Source organism: Sapajus apella, unplaced genomic scaffold, assembly GCF_009761245.1.
Source record: "Sapajus apella isolate SASKATOON/1434 unplaced genomic scaffold, GSC_monkey_1.0 scaffold44, whole genome shotgun sequence".
NCBI classification, from domain to species: domain Eukaryota; kingdom Metazoa; phylum Chordata; class Mammalia; order Primates; family Cebidae; genus Sapajus; species Sapajus apella.
Window position 1 is genome coordinate 574,183 of NW_022436984.1, and position 15,237 is coordinate 589,419.

The 15,237-nt window shown below is 45.0% G+C and overlaps 1 protein-coding gene across 2 annotated transcripts in view; it reads left to right on the forward strand.

Moving 5' to 3' along the window:
* DPYSL5 (dihydropyrimidinase like 5) overlaps positions 1 to 15,237 on the forward strand; it is a 98,651-nt gene that overhangs the window by 41,259 nt on the left and 42,155 nt on the right. For both annotated transcript variants that reach the window (XM_032301266.1, XM_032301267.1), the window contains exon 2: positions 6,312 to 6,576. In XM_032301266.1, the coding sequence (XP_032157157.1) occupies positions 6,316 to 6,576 (261 nt within the window). In that variant the 5' untranslated portion in view covers positions 6,312 to 6,315. The remainder of the gene's footprint in view (positions 1 to 6,311; positions 6,577 to 15,237) is intronic.

A 15,237-nucleotide genomic window follows, 5' to 3' on the forward strand; every position in this document is an offset into this window, starting at 1 on the left:
ACAGAGTCTCGCTGTGTCTCCCAAGCTAGAGTGCAGTGGTGTAATCTCTGCTCACTGCAGTCTCGACCTCCTGGGCTCAAGTGATCCTTCCACCCACCGCACCCCGCTCCAAGTAGCTGGGACTACAGGCACATGCCACCACAACTGGCTAATTTTTGCATTTTTTTGTAGAAACAGGGTTTTGCCATGTTGCCCAGACTGGTCTTGATCTCCTAGACTTAAGCAATCCTCCTACTTCAACCTCCCAAAGTGCTGGGATTACAGGTGTAAGCCACCACACCTGGCCCATTTCCCTCTTTTAAAGCAAACTGAGAAGCTGGATCTCTCCTTTCCTAGTCACACTGGGGCTTGGCTTTATAATAATGGTGGGTTGGGGGAGAGATGGCATCTCTCAGACTTCTGGGCTTCCTTTCTCTGTCCACCACCCAAGAACCAAACCCGTTTTCTTATTATTGCATATGAAATTAAAACTCCAGTTTTTAGCTTTTAGGACAAAAGATCCCTTGAAATATGTTCAGCTTCACCCCAGCTCCAGACAATAGACTTGTGGCTGTGGCTGTCTCCTCTTCCCTAGCCTCTCCAGCCTAACTACTCCCCACTGCCTCTCTGCCCTGGCACCTTCCACTCTAGGGGAGCAGGGTGTCTTCTCCCCAGAGGTCAGAATGATACCCTGCAGGGAGCAGATGTTCCTGGAGCACGATTGTCACTCCCAGCCACCTGCCTTGTTTCCCAGCACTCCCTCAGGCAGCAGCTCCCAAGGGCCATGCTTTCCTTACATCAGGAGAACCTGGTGGTTGAGGCTCCGTATAAGCTTTCTTGTTTGTTTCGAGATTCCATGCACTCGAGCCTGGCTAACTTGGTAAAAAATAAACCAACTGTATCCAGGAGAACAGCTATGATCTCCAAATATCTGACATGTGTGCTTACAAGAGGTACTCCTTTAATAGCTCCCCAAGGCCTTTTCATCCTGGACACAGCCTTCCCAGAACTTGCCTGATGGCAAGACAAAGTTAAATGATGAGGATGAGAGAAAATATGTTGCTACCTTTGTTCTATTCACTGTAATTAGCTGTGTTAGGAAAATTGAGCCTTATCCTAGAGTTGCCAAATATCCCTGAAAACAAGTATGGAATTGATCTGCTACTCATTGCTTTAAACCATTTTGATTGTGTTAGAGTGCAACACGTAGATGGAGCTATTTCGTTTATTCACCAGTTTTGAGTATTCTGTACTAGATGCTGAGGATGACGAGTGGGCAGAGAAAAAGATGACTGATAGGACTACCTTTGAGGACCCTACTCCACAGGTGGAGAGAGAATCTAGTGCCATGAAGGCAATGGATCTAGAGAAGGCACAAAGAGAGTCAGAGAAAACTTTTCAAAAGAGGGGACAATCAGGCCCTGAAGAACGAGAAATTTACTGCATATAAAAGTGGGCTTTATTTGACCTTAGTGACATACTGCAATGGCGTACTGCTGGTCAGAATTTGTTCTATATTTTCTAAGCCTAAATGTAAATATTTTCTGCTCAGATACCTAAGGGTCAAGAGAGTTGCATATCATTATTATTATAAATCCTTATTATAAATAATTTATATTATAACAATTTTATACAATTATAATTATATAATTTATGTTATAAACATAAATCCTTATTATAGATAATTTCTTATTTATTTTGGATATTAACCAAAGTGAGCCCCTGGATGTAATTTTATTTTATTTTATTTTTATTTATTTTTTTTTTAGACAGAGTTTCGCTCCAGTTACCCAGGCTGGAGTGCAATGGCGCGATCTTGGCTCACCGCAACCTCCGACTCCTGGGTTCAGGCAATTCTTCTGCCTCAGCCTCCTGAGTAGCTGGGATTACAGGCACGTGCCACCATGCCCAGCTAATTTTTTGTATTTTTAGTAGAGATGAGGTTTCACCATGTTGACCAGGATGGTCTTGATCTCTTGACCTCGTGATCCACCCGCCTTGGCCTCCCAAAGTGCTGGGATTACAGGCTTGAGCCACCGCGCCCAGCCCTGTATGTAATTTTAAGCAACTCACCATGACTATGGCTATCTAAACTGCCCTCAGCACTGGTCCCATTTCCTATGTGCACCCCATTTCACTTCTCGGGTCCCTGCAGTGCCTTCCCCACATCCACACTCTCCTCAAATCCACTCACTCTGTACCACTCCCATGAGCTCTGAGCCCCTAGCTTTGCAGAGCAGAGAGAATGCAAACTCACTTGTATGCCTTTCTCTTCTGCACCTGCACATCTCCTCCTCCTACAAGCCTTTGATCTTAACCTCTCTGTATCTCTTTCCTCTTTTGTGAGGTGGCCATAATAATACCTTCCCCACAGGACTGTTGTAGGGATCTAATCAAGCAAGCCATGTAAATTGACAAGTGAGGGCCTTGTTTGTTGAGGCCTTCTGTTAATGATGGTCGCCATTATTCTATGCTACCTCCTTCAGGAGTTCACATCATAAATAGTCCCTTAATCTCTTATAATTTTAATCTCTGTCTTGGCTCCTTCTTCATTTCCTGAAAAATATTAGTTCTAAAATTGAAACTTTCCCTCAGCCATCCTCCTTGGGCCATTTCTAGGCTTTCTTTACTCACAGAGATCTTGATGGCCATATATGCAGTTTTCACAAACTTGTCTTCAATAAGAGTTCATCAAAGACTCACTGATTTCCAAAGCAGAGGTCAAGATCTTCTGTGGTCCTTGCCCCACTTCACTGCATGGCCACATTTAAAATGCTAAGGGAAGGGAGCTCTGCAGAGGCAGGAGTAGTCAGTGGTGTTAAATGCAGCTACTTTATGCATTATCCATTTTGAGTTAATTTTTACATAAGATTTTAGGTTTAAATTGAGGCTGGGTTTTGGGCCTGTGGATATCCAACATTATTTATTGAAAAGACTGTCTTCTCTTCATTGAATTGCTTTTGCATCTTTGTCAAAAATCAGTTGACCATAGCTGTCAAGATCACGTAGTCTTGATTACTATAGCTAGGTAATAAGTCTTGGAATCAAGTAGACTGATTCCTCTGACTTTATTCTTTGTGAAAGTTGCTTTAGCTGTTCTTGTTCCTTTGCCAATCCACATACATTTTGAAAATAACATATAATATATTTTTGCTGGGATTTTAACAGGAATTGCATTAAACATGTATGTCAATTTGGGAAGAATTGAGACTATGTTGAGTCTTCCAATCCATGAACATGATATGTTTCTCCACTTACTTAGATTGTCTTTGATTTCTTTCATTGGCATTTTGTAGTTTGCAGCAAACAAGTCCTATATGTGTTTTTTTCTTTTTTTATATTGACAGATAAAGTTGTATGTATTTGTTGTGTACAAGATGATGTTTTAAAGCACATATGCATTGTGGAATGACTAACTCCAGTTAATTAACATATGCATTACCTCATATAATGAGAGGTTAGAACACTTGATATCCACAGTCAAGCATTTTTCAAGAATACAATGTTATTACTAACTATAGTCACCATGTTGTATAATAGATCTCTTGAACTTATCTAACTGAAATTTTGTATCCTTTGACCAACATTTCCCCAACTCCCTTCTACCCCAGTCACTCCAGGCACTGGTAACCAACATTCTGTTCTCTACTTCTATGGATCAACTTTTTTTTTTTTTTTTTTTTTTTTTTGAGACGGAGTTTCGCTCTTGTTACCCAGGCTGGAGTGCAATGGCGCGATCTCGGCTCACCGCAACCTCCGCCTCCTGGGTTCAGGCAATTCTCCTGCCTCAGCCTCCTGAGTAGCTGGGATTACAGGCACGCACCACCATGCCCAGCTAATTTTTTGTAGTTTTAGTAGAGGCGGAGTTTCACCATGTTGACCAGGATGGTCTCGATTTCTTGACCTTGTGATCCACCCACCTCGGCCTCCCAAAGTGCTGGGATTACAGGCTTGAGCCACCGCACCCGGCCCCAACTTTTTTTTTATTCCACCTAGGAGTGAGAGCATGTGGTATTTGTCTTTCTGTGCCTGGCTTATTTTACTTAACCTAATGTTCTCCAGATTTATCCAAGTTGTTACACACGACAGGGCTTCCCCCTTTTTTATGGCCAAGCAGTATTCTATTGTGTATATATACATTTTTTTCATCCATTCATCCTTTGGTGGACACTTAGGTTGATTCCATATATTGGCTATTGTGAATAATACTGCAGTAAACAAGGAAATGCAGACATCTCTTTGACATACTGATTTCATTTCCCTTGGATATATACCCAGTAGTGGGATTGCTGGATCATATGGTAGTTCTATTTTTAAGCTTTTAAGGAATCTCTATACTGATTTCCATAATGTACTAATTTACATTTCCACCAACAGTATACAAGGGTTCCCTTTTCTCCACATCCTTGCCAACACTTGCTATCTTTCATCTTTTTGAAAATAGTCATTCTGACAGGTGTGAGGTGATGATCTCATTGTGGTTTTGACTTGTACTTCTCTGATGATTAGTGATATTGAACATTTTTTGATAAATCTATTGGCCATTTGTATGTCTTCTGAGAAATGTCTATTCAGGTTTTTTTGCCCATTTTTAAATTGAGTTGTTTTCTTCCTGTTGGGGTCTTTCAATTATTTATTTTGGATATTAACCTCTTGTCAGATGTATAGTTAACAAATATTTTCTCTCATTCTGTAGGTTTTCTCTTTACTGTTGATTGTTTCCTTTGTTGTATAGAAACTTTTTAGTTTGATGCAATCACATTTGTCTATCTTTGCTTTTGCTGTCTGTGCCTATACGTGTTTTCTTAGATTTATGTCTGTTTCACTTTTTCTGAGTGTCCATGTGCTCATTGCTAGTGTATAGAAAAAAGTGGGCTTTTGTATATTGATCTTTTAACTTGTGACCTTGCTAAACTGATTTATTTGTTCTAGGAGATTTTTTTTGGTAGATTCCTTGGGATTTTTTTTATGTGGATCATCATGTCATCTGCAACTAGGGACAGTTTTGTTTTTTCCTTTTCAATCTATATGCCATTTTTTTTCATTTTGTTTTCTTATAGTGCTGGCTAGAATAACCTATGTTGACTAGCAGTGGCAAAAGTAGACATCCTTGCCTCATTCTGAATTGTAAGGGGAAGTATTTAGCCATTCGCCATTAAATCCAATGTTAGCTGTAGGTTTTTTGCAGATGTTCTTTATCAAGTTGAGGAAGCTACCCTCGCTCCCTACTTTTCTGAGAGTTTTTATCATGAATGGGTGTTGAATTTTATCAAATGCTTTTTCTGCATCAGTTGATAAGATTTTGTGATTTTTCTTCCTTAGCTTATTAAGATGGTGGATTGCATTGATTGTTTTTCAAATATTGAACCAGCCTTGCATTTTTTGAATAAATCCCATTTATGTGGTGTCAAATTCTTTTTATGTGTTGCTGAATTCTATTTGCAAATATTTTGTTAAAATTTTTTAATATCTATATTAATGAGAGATATTGCTCTGTAGTTTTCTTTTTGTAGTGTCTTTGGTTTTTGGTATCAGGCCAATATTGGCTTCATAAAATGAATTTGGAAGGGTTTCCTTCTCTTCCGTTTTCTGGATGAGATCGGTATTAATTCTTCTTTAAATGTTTGGAACAGTTCTCCAGTTTTTAAAAACTGTTATTGCTGGGGACACAATCTGGCCCAAATAAACCTGAACCTCTGGGGGTGGGGCTTGGGCATAGGTAGTTGTCAAAAGCTACCCAGGTGAGTTTAATGTGTAACTAGCTGTGGAACTAAGTGTTGGTTGTGGACTTCTTGAAGCCAACATAGAAGCGTGAAGGAAGTAGAATCCATCTGAGGAATGTCATGAATTAAACAGCTGTGAGGTTTGGAGAGTTCAGCTCTGAGACACACCCCCGGAGGTGCTGGTGTTTTCAGGATACCATGCAGTGTAAGGGAGACATTGGTTGTATAAGACATGCGGGTTCGACTTGGCTGCTTGATAGCCATAAATTCCTTACCAATCTCAGCTTTCTCATCTGTAAAATGTGACTCCTTGGGTTGTTTTGAGGATAAAATGAGATCATAGATATGAAAATGCTTTGGAACTCACAGCCTTTTGCGAAAGTAAAAAATGATGTTTCTGTAGGCCCCAGCTTCTCCCTTACTGCCACTGTGTCCTGATTCCTAATAAGTCCCTCTGGGAAGCCAGTGGGAGGCTTGTGACTCCTGCTGGCTGTAGGGGAAACATCCTCACTTACCCTGACCGTGGAGTTTGGGCTCCAGTAGGAGGTATGGGGGCCCTGGAAACAGTGAGAAAGGACTTTGACCTTGACCATGCTCACCTTTTTATAGGAACATGCTTGCCAACTCAGCCAGCGTGAGGATCCTCATCAAGGGAGGCAAGGTAGTAAATGATGACTGCACCCACGAGGCTGACGTCTACATTGAGAATGGCATCATCCAGCAGGTGGGCCGCGAGCTCATGATCCCTGGCGGGGCCAAGGTGATTGATGCCACAGGAAAACTGGTGATCCCTGGTGGCATTGACACCAGCACCCACTTCCACCAGACCTTCATGAATGCCACATGCGTGGACGACTTCTACCATGGGACCAAGGTAATGCTCCTGTTTACCAAAGGTGGCTTCCTCTCTGGCTCTTTCATTCTGCTTCTGGGGTTGCTTCAGACTAGACTTATGAGAACCAGGTGCTCCCAGGATATTGCTGGCAGAAGAAGGGTGTGTTGGGGCCACTATGGCAACTAGAGTAGGGATTTCTAGTTTCATGTCACAGATTTCCATAATTACAGAAAAGAAGGCACATAGGCCTGTTTTGCTAATCATATCATTTACCCAAGTAGCCAGGCTGAGAAACAATTTTATTTTTATATTTTTATGTCATGTAATACAAAGCTAGAGAACGAAGAGAATAAGCTGGTGGTTGTTATTGTGTTGGGAAGTGGGTTGGTCTGATGGACTTCTTTATGTATGATAAACTGAATTAAATCCCCAAAGACTGAAAGACAAATATGCCTCTTCTAGATGATGAGACAGCTTCTATTACCTCTCCTAGCTTGTTTGTTATTTTAAAAAAACAACTGGAAAAAAAAAAACACCTGGAAAATTGCTGGTGGTGGGTTCTCTTTTCAGAGTGAGTTACCCTGGACAATATTTAACAGTTACTGAGCTGGACCTGAGCTACTGTAAGTTCCTAAATGACAAAACAAAAATTTGGAAGAAAAACTAGGAGCAGACTACATTCTGCAAAAAGAGCCATGAATGGGCTTTTTTACCCTTCCTTGTGCTCCAGAAACCTCTGTCATTGCTGTCATCCCTCTTCCTTGTGATTTTCTATCTCATGCTGGCCTCTCCCCGGACATCAAACTGTGGGCTCCTTGAGGTCCAGGCCTGGCCATTTTCCTCTGCTTTCCCAGAGCCTGGACTGACCTGGAACTAGAGTAGCTGTCCTGTAAGTGTGCAGGCAGAGCCCAGGCCTGGGGACACAGCTTGATGGGCCATCCCCACCTCAGGCAGATGGCCCTTAAGGTCTCCTTGAGTACATGCCCCCTTCCCAATCTAGGGGCTGCAGACCAGACCCTGGGAAGGCTGGGCTATGTGGAGTCACAATAGCCATTGCCCAGCTGTGCTGAGGCAAGGATGCTCCCTGGCCTAACCCTCTGGCATCAGGGCTACACCTGCTCACTCTAGCCAAGCCCAGGGAAGAGAGGTGGTAGGCAGACCCTCCCTGCTTCTGAGAATTCCCCCAGACCCTGCAAATGATGTTTTGATTATGAAATGGGGAGCCCTATCCTCATAAACTCAGGGTCCTCTTGCAGGTTGCCTGGTGACAGTCGGAACCTTTCTGAAGTGAGTGACATATCCAGCTCACCATCCTCATGCACCGGGCCGGGGGGGGCCAGGCCTGTGGTTATTGTTGTCATTTTCACTGAAGTATAGCATATATACAGAGAAGTACAGAAATTTTAAGTACACAGAATTGCCACAGTTGAATACACTTGTAACCAGCTCCCAAGTCAAGACACCAAATTTTACCAGCACCCAGAAGCTCCCCCAGTCACAGGTCCCTGCCAGGGATAACCACTATCCTGACTTCTAATGGACTTTTTAAAATAACAGCTTCATTGAGATATAATTCACATGTCATACAATTCACATATTTAAAGTGTGTAAGTCAATGGTTTTGGTACATTTATCACAGCTTGGTTTTGCCTGTCTATGTAGATGAAATGAAGCAGCATGTACCTTTGTATTGGCTTCTTTTGCTCAAAAATTCATAAATTCATTCACTTTCATTGCTTAATACTATTCCACTGCATAATATACCACATAGCAACTATCTGTCAGTGGGCATTTGGGTCACTGCTTGTTCGAGGCTATTACAAACATTGTCACTGTGAACATGTTCTTGTACATGTCTTCAGCAAACATGCCTGTATACATTTTGTTGGGCACATACTCCTAGGAATGGAATTACAGGGTCCATAGGGTACACGTATGTTCAGCTTTAATAGGTAATGCCAAATAGTTTTCCAGACTGGTTGTAACAATTTATGCTCCCAGCGGTAGTGTTAGAGAGGCCACAGTTTTTAACATTGACATCACTAGTCCATGCTGGAGTCCATTCTGTGGTATACTCAGGCCTTGCACTAAAAATGCACCTTCCTAGTTACTGTCCGTGTTCTGGGGAGTCCTTTAGGGCAGGGTCAGGTGCCACACTGTCACTATGCTATCTACTAGCCTCGCAGAGGTCAGACTGGCCTCCTTTGTCTCATTTTTCACATTGTCATCTGCTGGGGCCTCATTAGACGAGAGTGACTGCTTTTCCCCTGAGAGCCATCAGCTTTTTACAGCTGATGAAGAGCTCTGTACACGTCTTTACGCAAGGTGGTGGGCAACACTTGATCTTTTCTGCTTCTCATCCACATGAGCAGCTGCCTCCAGAAAACATCTAAAGGCTCCTGTGTGATGAAAGGCCCCAGATCTCCCATTTCTGCAGGTTTAGGCTGCCTCAGGAGCCCCAGTCCATGTCAGGCCCTAGTTGTAGGGAATTTAAGAGACCTAACTCCAAGCCACCTTGGCAGCTGGTGTCACTTAAACTGATACTTTGTTATATCCATGCCCTAAGCACGATCATAACTGTCCCTGTGCCCCAGCCCTCACATGAAGCCTCTGTTGTGGTGGCCTGTTTCTACCTGGACTCCATTGGTAGATCCTGGCCAGGGTCCTGAAGTTCCTGCCCCTGACCCCTCCACTCCACACCAGGATTTCTCCTTTACGTTGTGGCTCCTGCAGCCAAATGGTGTGACTTCCTACTTTCTCTTGTTCCTGAAAATCTCCTGGGGAGAGAAAATGCTCTCCTACTGAAATGCTGATGGAGATGGGTGGATTTAATTATCCACACCGCCTGTGGCACCATGCAGAGGCTGGGCACCATGATGGACGCTGCTGACCTACTTAGTATGCTCTAAGAAAGGTTGATTCACTTTAAGCATCTGGGTTTATAATAGAACAGTAATCCCAAGGAAAATCTCACCCGAGCGATTAGCCAAGAAAGAAGGAGAGATCAAGTTGCATCTTTTTGTTCTTGTCAGACAGATCACAGTGCCCTGAACCCTGCACACCACCCCCTCTCCACTCCCTTGCTTGTTGATTTGGCGGCAGCAGCAGCCAGGACTAGAAAAACAAAACAGTTGAAAGCCTGGCCTTTCTGAGAACATCTGGGCCTCCATTGTACTTGGTCTCCAGGGATTTCTCTCCAGCACTTCTTCAGCCCACGCCTCGCTGGCCCCCGCCTTTGCAAGAGGCTGTGGCAGGCTCTGCCTGGCTCCCCTGCTCACAGCCTGGTCACTTGACCCTCCTCCCTGTCCCAGGCACCACAACCCCCACACCCTACCACCTGTAGGCCCCGCCCTCCCCAGGCCCAGAACCAGGGTTTCCAGAAGGTTCCAGGACCACCTGCTCGCTAACAATACAGACCCCATTCCAGTAAGGAGGTTATCTCCATGGGGTGGCAGGGGGAGAGGGAGTGAGAAGGGAGAGCTAATGACACCAACTGTGTTCACGAAGGACCAGAAATTTAGTCTGGTTGAGGGGTCTCATATTATTATTCTGCTTAAGCAGATGTTGCGCTTAGTCTCTTTCATACGTATCTAAGTATTGCAGAGTAAAGAATGTTCTTACAGGCTCTTGAGCTCCACCCACCAATGTCTCTCTAGGGCCAGGTGAAAATCATCAGAATCAGGTTTTTAAAGCTATGGGCATTCACAAGCAAACCAGGTATGTGGCAAAATAAAGAGAGAAATAAAAATAAATACAGGTATCAGCCCCTCACTAAGATATTGATAGAGAGGGCAGACATGTGGAACTGAACAAGCTTCCTATGTATCTTTTCTGCCTCCCTCTCCTCCAAAAATATTTTAAGAACCGCTGTGTAGGCCGGTGATTTTCACCCTTTGGAAGCAAATTACATTAGAACTGTCAGGCGTGTAAACCAGAGCAGCTCCATCTTAAATAGGGGCTGGGTAAAATGAGACTAAGACCTACTAGGCTGCATTCCCAGACTGTTAAGGCATTCTAAGTCATAAGATGAGGTAGGAGGTCGGCACAGATACAGGTCATAAAGACTGTGCTGATAAAATAGCTTGCAGTAAAGAAGCTGGCCAGGTCCCACCGAAACCAAGATGACCACAAAAGTGACCTCTGGTCGTCCTCACTGCTACATTTCCACCGGCGCCATGACAGTTAATAAATGCCATGGCAACATCAGGAAGTTACCCTAGATGGTCTGAAAAAGGGAGGCATGAATAATCCACTTCTTGTTTAGCATATCATCAAGAAATGACCATAAAAATGGGCCCTGGGGCTGCTCTGTCTATGGAGTAGCCATTCTTTTATTCCTTTACTTTCTTTTTTTTTTTTTCTGGGATGGAGTCTTGCACTGTCACCCAGGCTGGAGTGCAAAGGCGCAATCTCGGCTCACTGCAACCTCCGCCTCCCGGGTTCACAGGATTCTCCCACCTCAGCCTCCCAAGTAGCTGGGATGACGGCGCACACCACCACACCTGGCTAATTTTTTTTGTATTTTTAGTAGAGACGGAGTTTCACTATGTTGGCCAGACTGGTCTTGAACTCCTGACCTGTGATCCCCCTGCCTCAACCTCCTAAATATTATTCTTCTTTCTTAATAAACTTGCTTCTGCTTTGCACTGTAAACTTGCCCTGAATTCTTTCTTGCACAAAATCCAAAAACCCTCTCTTGGGGTCTGGATAGGGACCCCTTTCCTATAATAGAACCACTTGGGAAATTTTTGAAAGATCCAGTGTCCAGTCTCCAGCCCAGACCAGTTAACTCAATGCCCCTAGGTCTGTGTCCTCCTCATCATCCCTGGCGATTATGAGGAACTTTGAGGGGTTTTGAGTGACACAGGCTATATACTCCTATTGCCCGTCTGACCCTCACTTGTGAGCCAGGGCTGACATCCAAATCCCCTGGGTCTGCCTTGGGGAAGCTTGGGCCTGTCGTGTGTGTGTGTGTGTGTGTGTGTGTGTGTGTGTGTGTGTGTGTGTGTGTTTGAGATGGAGTCCTGCTCTGTCGCCTAGGCTGCGGTGAATGGCATGATCTTGGTTCACTGCAACCTCTGCCTTACAGGTTCAAGTGTTTCTCCTGCCTCAGCCTCCTGAGTAGCTGGGATTACAGGCGCGCGCCACCACGCCAGACTAATTTTTGTGTTTTTAGTAGAAACAGGGTTTCACCATATTGGCCAGGCTGGTCTCGAACTCCTGACCTTGTGATTCACCCACCTCGGCCTCCCAAAGTGTTGGGATTACAGGCGTGAGCCACCAAGGCCTGTCCTGTTTTGACCTTGCTGGTCTTTCTTATTTGCTTGTCTCTTTCTATTTACATTGCAATGCCCGCTGGTTGAGCTCCCACACCGCAGCCCAGGGCCCAGAGCTTCTGTGCTTGTTAAGCTCCCTAGCCTGGTGTTCTGCCCTCTTGTCTGTACCTATGGCAATCATCAGTAAGAGAGAAGTTGGCTGTGGCAAAGATGCCATCAAACAGAAGTCCACTTGGGGCTGGCCCTCTTCTCTGAGGGTCCAGAGACTCCCTCTTGTCTGTGCCAGAGGCTATCCAGTCCCAAAGACAGCTTCCCACCAACTCAGAATTAGCATCGAGGAATCTTACAGGCAACCTGTGGGGGAAGCCAAATCCTAACCAAGAGTGCTTGTGCAGCATGGGACCAGCCTAGGGAACAGCCGGTAGCACAGGTTAGGGTGGCCCGCCACCCCCCACCCCCAAGAAGGATTCTGCCCCTCCCTGCCCTTTCACTGCAGAGGACTGGACTCCATCTGGTAGGGCCCTGAGGGTATGCCCCACTAGGACATAAATGAATTCCCACTGGTGCCCAGCCCTGCTAGCTTCCTTACGAAGGATCCCATTTGTCCACTTGGCAGGTTGCTTTTGCTACTTTTGTCTTCAAAATATGCTCTTGTGGAATGAAGCCTATAAATGCTGCTCGCTTCCTTTCTTCCGTTTCTTCAACTCCAGTATCCTGTTTCTGTTAAATGCTGACCAGAATTTCGTTCCCATCTTTAAGCTCTGCGATGACACTTCCTGCTCATGGGGATCCAGACTCATATGGTCTTGCTTATTAATTGATGTTCTCAAATTCACATATCTCTCCATCCCTGTAAGAAGCTGGGTGGCACCTTAGAAATCATCTAGTCCCACCTACCCATTGATAGGAGACCCAGAGAGAATGCATGAACCTGCCAGGTGTTGTGACTTATGCCTATAATCCCAGCACTTTGGGAGGCCAAGCAGGGAGGATTACTTGAGCCCAGGAGTTTGAGAACAGCCTGGGAAACATGGCAAAACCCCATCTCTGAAAAAATTAGCCAGGCATGAAGGTATAGACTTGTAGTCCCAGCTACTCAGGAGGCTGAGTGGGGAGGATCACCTGAGCCCAGGAAAGTCGAGGCTGCAGTGAGCTGATTGCTCCACTGCACTCCAGCCTGGTGACAGAGGTTGGCCCTGTCTCAAAACAAAAACAAGAACAGGAGTTTGAGGATGCATGAGTAGCCCAAGTCCCATGGCCAGTTGGACCAGAAGGCAGGTTTCTCAGCCTTTCACCACCCCATTCGGGACCTCCTGAGACCTCACGGCTGAACACTTACTGCTTTCAGCCTGTGACCTCTTGGTTGGCTGCATGCAGATATTTCTCTTGCTACTCTATGGCCCCAAATTTCCTTGGACCAGATGAGAGTGTCTCAGAATGGACACACATCAGGCAGGCAGCTGAGTGAGCTCTCTGCCTGCCCAAGACAGTAGCTTAATGAAATGCCACTCCTCCCTGCAGGAATAACTGATGTCAGTGCTTTAGAGCTGAACAGTTTTTACTATGTATAAATGGTAGTTGTAAGGATTAGATGAGATGATGCATAACAAATGCTTCACAGTGCCTGACACAGAATACACATAAAATAAATGTTAGCCCCCATCCTGGGACTATCTGCTTCTACTCCAGGCTCTTTTCTTCCAGTTCCTTGAGAACTGGCTTTGGCTTCACGATGAAATTGTTCTACTGTGCACCAAGTGCCGGTGCTACCTGTGTCCCTGGGCTTGGCCAGTAGACACCCTGGCAAGCCTTCTCTGGGAATCGGCCCTCACCTCCCAGCTCATTTTCCTTGCCTGTTCTTCCTGCTGCCCCACCACCACCTCGGGGTGGTGGGGTTTGGGGTTAGCATAGCTGGGTTCCTCTCTCCACTTTCTTCTGTGACTCACCTACAGGCTCTAAAAAGCCCTGTGAAGTCTTCATGCAGTGACTTCCCCTCTCCTGCCATCTGGAGGACATCCCTTCTGCCCCCTCCATCTATATCTAGTCTGCTTGTAGGGGATATATTAGTTTTCTGCTGTGTAACTAATTGCCTCAAGCTCAGCAACTTAAAACACCCATTTATTAACTCCCAGTTCTGCAGGTAGAAGTCTCAGTACAGCACAACTAAGTCCTCAGCTAACAGCCTTGCAAGCCGCCATCCAGGTGTTAGTTGGTCTGCATTCTCATCTTGAGTCCAGGGTTCTCTGCCAAGCTCGTGTAGTTGTGGCAGAATTCCATTTCTTGGAGCTCAAGGACTGAGGTCCCTGTTTCCTTGCTGGCTCTAAGCCTGGGGCAGTTCTCAGCGCCTGGAGGCTGCCAGCACACCTTGCCACTTTCCCCTTCCATCTTCAAAGCCAGCAACAGACTTACCTCAAGTCTCTTTCCTGTTTAAAATCTCCGACCAGAATCTCTTTCACCAGAAAGAAACCCATACCTTTTACAAGCTCACTTGATTAGCCCAGAACCACTGAGGATAATCTCCTTTTTTGCAAAGTCAGCTGTGCCACAGAATATAACCTAGTCATGGGTACTTTTTCCCATTTTATTCACAAGATCTCTCCCACACTCAGTGAGAGGCAATTATACAGGGGTGTGGATCACTGGGAGAATTCTGCCTATCCCAGGGAGTCACGTGCAAGAAACATAGCTATCCTATAGACGTTTTGCCCTAGTACATCTCCATGCCACCAATTTTGCTTAAACTACTTAAGTCATTATTTACTTATTCATTTTAGAGATAAGATCTGGCTCTGTCACCCAGGCTGGAGTGTAGTGGCATGATCATAGCTCATTGCAGCATCAACCAGCTGGGTTCAAGCAGTACTCCCACATAGCTGGAACTACAGGAATATGCCACCATGCCCAGCTAAGTTTTTTGTTTTCATTTTTTGTAGAGATAGGATCTTGCTATATTGCCCAGGCTGGTCTTGAACTCTTGGCTTCAAGAGATCCTCCAGGCTCGGCCTCCCAAAGTGCTAGGATTACAGGCATCAGCCATCATGCTTGGCCTACTTAAACCTTTTTAAGACTCCACATTTACATTTTAATTTTATTTATTTATTTATGAAATAGAGTCTTGCTCTGTCACCCAGGCTGGAGTGCAGTGGTGCGATCTCAGCTCACTGCAACCTCCACCTTCTGGGTTCAAGCAATTCTCCTGTCTCAGCCTCCCAAGTAGCTGGGAATACAGGTGCCCACCACCACACCCAGCTAATTTTTGTATTTTTAGTAGAGATGGGGTTTTGCCATATTGGTCAGGCTGATCTCGAACTCCTGACCTTGGGTGACCCACCAGCCTCAGCCTCCCAAAGTGCTGGAATTACAGGCGTGAGCCATTGCGCCTGGCCCACATTTAACATTTTTAAAGTCAAAAATCACCTTGTCC